A 6,890-nucleotide genomic window follows, 5' to 3' on the forward strand; every position below is an offset into this window, starting at 1 on the left:
CATTACATTATGGGAAAGGAAATGGTCATCCACATAGACCACCGACCCGTGCAGTTCATACAGATATAAGGAAAGTTGTAGAATGATCATCATTAGAAATGGTCCACATATCTGCAACAATTCCATTTGAACATTAAGTACAAGAAGGGCAACACCAATAATATTGTAGACTATCTCAGCGGACCATCGATTATGGTGATGACCACTGTGCTCGACTCTTGTGGATGCAAGACTTGAGGGTGGTCACATCTATTCAAGAGCGATCCAAAATTCTACAACACATACCAGATTCTCCTGGAAGGCAAGCAAGTTCTAGCTTTTCACCTCCAGGGCACACTCTTATGTCACCTGGGACACCCCTGTGTTCCTTCAAGCGAGTGTGCCAAGAATATTTGGGAGGCACACTACAGTCAGGTTGCTCGACATTTCAGAGTAGAGAAAATAGCGACAGTGCTACATGTATTTTTATGGCTGAACCTTCGACAAGATGTTGGGAAGTACATCAAATCCTACATTGCCTGAATCATTGCCAAACTGACAATCAAGAAGCAAGGCCTATATACTCCTCTACCTACTCCTTGTCAGCCTTGGGAATCCATCTCCATGGATTACATGTCGCGTCTTCCTTCTACTAAGCATGGAAACGACTACGTTTTCGTGGTCGTCGAAAAATTCTCTAAGTTGGCCATTTTGGCGGCCTATAAGAAGACTATCACAACAGAAGCCACTTCTGAGCTCTTCTTTGAATGACTGTGGGTACACTTTGGGATCCCATGGTCCATTATCTCAGATCGGAACAACAGGTTCCTGAGTACATTTTGGTTAAGCCTCTGGTCGATGCTAGATACCAAGCTCATTAAGCCCACGACCTTCCACCCCCAAACTTATGGCCAAACAGAGGTTGTCAACAGGATGATCATGCACATTCTGCGCATGTAAAACTCAAAGCATCCACACACATGGGATGAAAGCCTCCCTTATGTCTAACACAACTACAACAAAGCTCTCTGTAGCTCAACTAGCCAGAGCCCCTTTCAGGTGGGATTAGGATTCCAACCACTATGTCCCATTAAAGTGGTCATACCATTTGTAGCTACTCAGGTAGATTTGACTCATGTCCAAACTGAAGTTGATAGGGCTAGCAAATTCATTGAGTGCATTCAATACATCTACCAGCTGGTCCATGACATATTCGACAAAACCAATGCTAAGTATAAGCACTGTCGATGATCAACATTGGGTGCCACACAAGTTCCAATTGGGTGACAAATTTAGTTAAATTTGCAGAAGGAGCACCTCGCCGGGCCCCACCACAAGCCTCACTCGCTTCAATATGGGTCATACACCATCACCAAGGTTGTAGGGGACAATGCCTTCGAGCTCAGCATTCCATCGTTCCTTGGTCTGCACCTAGTATTTAATGTGGACTCAGTGCGACCATACTTTCCCCCATTGTTGGACACATCTGACGTTGCTGAGAAGTTAACACCAACAAAGCTCAACCCAAGTTGCATCGAACAGCCCACAACTGACAAGATTATGGACAGACATATCAAGAACGCTCACCAATAAAGGATCCGGCTATATCAAGTTTTCAAAGCAAGCCAACTCCTTCACTAGGGCAAGTGGTTCACTAGGGACCAATTTCAACAAAAATTTCGTCACCTCATGAAGGCTCTACATGCAATGGGGACCATTATTTCCTAAGGGGGGAGGATTGATCCAGGTGGATATTGGTGGTCGCCCGCCTATTCCAACTAGACCTCGAGTGGTTTCATCAGTTTCCTTGATTATAGTAGCATTTACTATTTTTAGCAGTTTTTGGGTCCAGAACTTCGAGAGCTGTTTTGACCACCTAAACAACATTTTTTTGAGGTCTGCAAGTGGGTCATAACCATAGGCATGGCCCTACTGCAAATCATTTAATAATCAAAGAGCTCTTTCCAATGAGGTATCATATGTGCCAAATGAAGATCATATGACTAAGTTACGACCCCAGGAAGTTGGTTGTCCAACTAACCCCAACGGGGCCCACAAACTTTTGGCGTTCCATCTCCTCGGGTTAGGGTTTTGGTTGTTTAGGGTTTCCCCTTGTTGTTCAACAATAGAAGAGCCCTTGAGCCTCATTGTAATACAGTTCAGAGGCATGTAGCCACCACATCTCTTCTCAGAGATAAACTACCATTGCCCGAGCTAACTTATTTCTATTATGCTTGTAAGCATATTTCACTTCTTTGATATTAATGAAATGAATATTTATTTCTGCTGCATCTATGTGTTTATGTTTATATCTGTATTCTGTTGCGTTCCTACATAAATTTAGATCACTACCCTAGTTGTCGAGGGCTCGAGGAACTAGTAACTCAACCCACAACCTCCATGGAACCCACAGTGTTCCAGGGCTCCAGAGCATTTGTCCCAACCCACAGGCTCCAGGGAATAGTAACTCAACCCATAACTTCTAAGGAACCCAAGTTGTTTCACGACTCCAAAGCGTTTGTTCCAACCCACAACCATAGGAAATTGAAGAACTAATCAAAAAACCAAATGGGGAACCCACTACACCATAGTTATTTAGAAAATGGCAAGGCAAGATTGAAACCATTGTCAATCCATACAAATCTCCATACCAATAACAATATATAACCAAGGAATCACATGCATATACCATGCATCCAAAAATCAATGTGTTAAATCTCACATGCACATTGTTACCTGCAATTTACCACTGATTTTTGTCCTTACTTGCCGTTGTCCAAGCTTTCTCTTGCACACCCTTGCTTTCCTTACTTTCTAGTCCAAGGTGTTCTCTCTCCTTTGTTGATCGTGATCAAGAGATGAGAAAAAACTGTCAATTGTTTCTTAGGTTCCTTTTTATCGTTTATGTTTAGTCCCTTCCTTTCCTTTTTCCCCTTTCTTTCATTTTCCTTTATTTTCATAATTAAATGTCAGTTATTTCCTCTTTGTCTTTACCATTTTCCATAATCATTATTAAACCAAGTTACCCCATTATGATGTTTTCCCTTCCATTCAACTTGGAATACGTCACGACCTTGGTTTTATTTTATTTATATGGAAAATCAACAAGAGTTGTTACAAAAATAAATTACTTTATATATTAACAATAATTCCCATCAAAGAAAATCCACTTTATTCTAACCAATATTCAACGGAGCTGCCTTGAGTTGTCTTGAGTGCAACTTTTTGGACATTCAGCCGTTGGAATCCAGAAAAATTCAAGGAGAAATCTTGATTTGTGTTATTTAAACTAGTTTTTTAATTGTATGAATCCAGAAAAATTCAAGGAGAAATCTTGATTTGTGTTATTTAAACTAGTTTTTTAATTGTATATATGGATTCAGCACCCGTGAAAAACCTCTTGAGCAATCGATTTTGCAGGGGTTACCCATCAAACATGTGATTTCAATAAATTCCTCCCAGATTTTAGAGAAATTAAACATGAAAAACCCACTAAAAAGTCTCACTAAAGGCAACTCGAGATTAAACAACCCACTCTCTAAATGTAACTCCTCACATACCTCTAGTAAAATAAAAACAATTTTCAAAAAGTTATATTTTATGATTATATTTTTTAAAATTAATATATATATATATATATATATATATTTTTCGAAAGTGGAGTTTTCTATTAAAAGGGAAATCTCATTGGTTTATATATATATAAATTTGGTTTATATATATAGAGTTTAATTTAATTAATAGATGGTTTGGCTTTTGATTTGGCATTTTCTATGATGAAATTGCCAAAAGTACTGTAGAAATTTGTTTAATTAATAAATTGTTTTGTTCTTTTTTTCCTAAGCATTTTTATTTACTAAGTTAGGCCTAAAGGAAACATGTTAACTGCCCCAAACCCAAAGGTATCTAACATGAGTGAAAGCCAACCCCTTACTAACCAGCACTAGGAAAATCTAATGCAAATTTGTATCCCTAATTTTAAATAAAAAATAAATAAAGTGAATAAATATTCAAATTTGTTCAAAATTTATTGGTATCAAAAATTTGATAAATAAACTATGCCCAGAAAATATTTCTTGACTAAATCTGTTTATTAACTCAAAAATTAATTTTAAACAACCTTAAAAAAAACATTTTAACAAAAATTATTTCAACAAATTCAATAAACAACTCCCAAAAATAAAAATAAATAAATAAGTAATTAACCAACCACATAACCTAAATCAATTAGAATAGTTAACCAACCCCATAACCTCAAAAATAAAAATAAGAAATCATTTGAGTAGAACTTGAAAACCCCTGATGGAACCTAAACCCTAAACACTTGTAACAAAAACATTACTTCACTTTCAGGCAGCAGGTTAAGGACATGTATAACAGCCATGACGAAATTTTCATGGACCACAGCTCTACATCAACGTTCAGTAGCTCCCACGCGTACTGTCTGTTAAAGATGTCCAGTGCACCATCTCTTTCACACCTCCACATATAAACCAGTCATTATTATCATGTCTAATCAAATAGTAAATGAAGAAATTAGAAAGCAGAGCAGGCGTGTATGACTCCATTTTGCGCCGCTAGTAGCTGCCATCAGCACAGTACGATGCCATTAACGTGTTGATCACTTAATACTCTCATTAAACACCCACTTCTTTCTCGCGTGTGAAGCTTCATGCGGATATCGTGGTTATAGTAGGTTCCAACCATAACATGAACAGGCCAGCCTGGGCATTTGAATGAGAATTAACTTCAACTTCTCGGGTTAAGGTTCTTCAGAGATTCAAAATTCAAATGGAGAAATCATGTTGCAGGTCCTCTGTCTTGTGTCTTCTGACTGTGTTTTTGATGTTATGTTCCGGGTTCGAATACTGCTGCGCTCAGGAGATAACAGCTCCTGCTCCAATGATTGAATCAGAAAAAGAAGCCCTGTTTTCGGTATTGGGTTCTCTGTTAGGAAGTGACTCGAATGTGAGTGGGATTTATCCAGATCCTTGTGGTACCACACCTATTCAGGGATCTTCATGCGATCAATTCGGCGATTTCTGGTTCGTTACAGTATTAAATCTTGGCGCCATTTATGATAACTCGCTGAAATGCAGCGAGAGTGCTAGCATTCATCCTGCGCTTTTCAGCCTGGGGCACCTGAAAACTCTCTCATTCTACATGTGCTTCAATTGGGCTCCACAGATAATGCCTTCTCGAGGGTGGAAAAATCTGAGCAACTCTATCCAGAGCCTCACATTTCGCAGCAATGAGGCCCTGGTTGGAGAGCTCCCGTCTGAGCTATGTGAGCTGGGAAATTTAGAGAATTTGGTTGTGAAAGAAAATAACATGAAGGGTCCATTGCCAGAGGAGCTGGGGAGATTGTATAAACTGAAGAAGCTCGTTGTCAGTCGGAATCAGTTCTGTGGTCAAATTCCAACTTCGATTGGCAACTTGGAGAATCTGCTAATCCTGGACCTGAGTTTCAATAAGTTGAATGGTACTTTGCCTTCTGAAATTGGGGGCTTAAAATCTCTCATGAAGATGGATTTGAGCGATAATTTTATCAGAGGGAAGATTCCGCTGGAGTTGGGCGATTTGAAAAATGTGACGCTGTTGGATCTTCGCAACAATGGGCTTCATGGCAATCTTCCACAGACGTTGACAGACATGAGTAATTTGCAGGAGCTTTATCTAGGAACCAATCCTATTGGGGGCAATATTTCTCTAGCATGGGATAAGCTGCCAAAGCTAATGAGTTTCGATCTCTCGACCTCAAGATACGAGGGAAGAATACCAGAGTCTCTGGGTTCATCCAAGCAATTGCGATATATTGCTCTCAATGGCAATCGTTTCACCGGGGAAATCCCATCGAATTTGGCGGAGATTCCTTCCTTGAATACATTATATCTCAATGGAAATAATTTATCAGGCACAGTGGTTTTTCCTGAGATCTTTTGCAGGAGATTGGGAAGGCGCCTGGCCCTGTGGAATAATAGCCCGGGGCTTTGCTATGAAGGCTCTGGTATAATAATTCCTCATGGTGTCAGTTCTTGCAGCTCCGAATCATCAAAGGCAGCAAGCCACCCATCTTCTCCAACTAGTTTTGTAAGCCCAGGCATAAAGAGATATGATGTTGAATATGTTTCTGTAGTGCTGTTATTATTGTATGTAGGTGCTCTAATGGCTCAACAGCCATAGATTAAAAACAGACAGCCCTTATTTTGAAGGATGGATATATAATTTTATGTATATATGCTACATCAGAATACCTGTGTTCGTTTTTGTTATCGTTCGTTATATTAAGAAATATAAGAAAAGTTCGGGGATACAAAATCTGTTTGATCTTTTTGTGTTTCTTACAGTAATATTTGACCCAATCAGTCATTTGGCGATGATTTGACTCAGTTACTGCGAGTACATGTTACCTGTGTGACCTTATTTTGCATATTTTTTCAAGAAAAGACTTGCTAATATATGAATTGACCATGGCTTTAAATTCCAAACTGGCCATGGCATTTTGCTGGAAAACTGAGGACAGTGTTTGATATAAATGTGAAGAATCAGCCCTATTTTAAGAGATTGTCAGTCTGTAACAGTAAACTCTAACCCTAGTGTAAGAGCTTTAAATTCCAAATTGGCCATGTCATTTAGATGGAGGAGAAGTCTGACGGCAGGGTTTGATATAAATGTGAATAATCGGTCCCATGTTTAGAGATTGACAGTCTGTAACCCTAACACTAATCATCCTGTAAATCTTGCTGTAACCCTAACCCTATTTCTACTGTGATTCTACCATTCAACGTTGGCTTTTCATTGTTGAGCAGGGTGAAGTCTGATACCTATTATTGCGGGGTTCTGTGCTGTAGTCGTTAAGGTTTTGGGTTCTATGTCCTTGTCGTTGAAGTTTTGGAGGGGAAAATTATGAC

General features: G+C 39.2%; 1 protein-coding gene across 1 annotated transcript; it reads left to right on the forward strand.

Moving 5' to 3' along the window:
• The first annotated feature begins 4,747 nt into the window (after positions 1-4,747).
• Positions 4,748-6,423, forward strand: LOC149255784 (uncharacterized). The gene has a single exon (XM_089457307.1). The coding sequence runs from the start codon at positions 4,771-4,773 to the stop codon at positions 6,160-6,162; it is 1,392 nt and encodes a 463-aa protein (XP_089313433.1). The 5' UTR covers positions 4,748-4,770; the 3' UTR covers positions 6,163-6,423.
• The last annotated feature ends 467 nt before the right edge of the window (positions 6,424-6,890 follow it).

The sequence above is a fragment of the Pinus tabuliformis genome, chromosome 7, assembly GCF_031772625.1.
Source record: "Pinus tabuliformis cultivar Carrire ecotype Pingquan chromosome 7, CPIR1, whole genome shotgun sequence".
Classification (NCBI taxonomy): Eukaryota; Viridiplantae; Streptophyta; class Pinopsida; order Pinales; family Pinaceae; genus Pinus; species Pinus tabuliformis.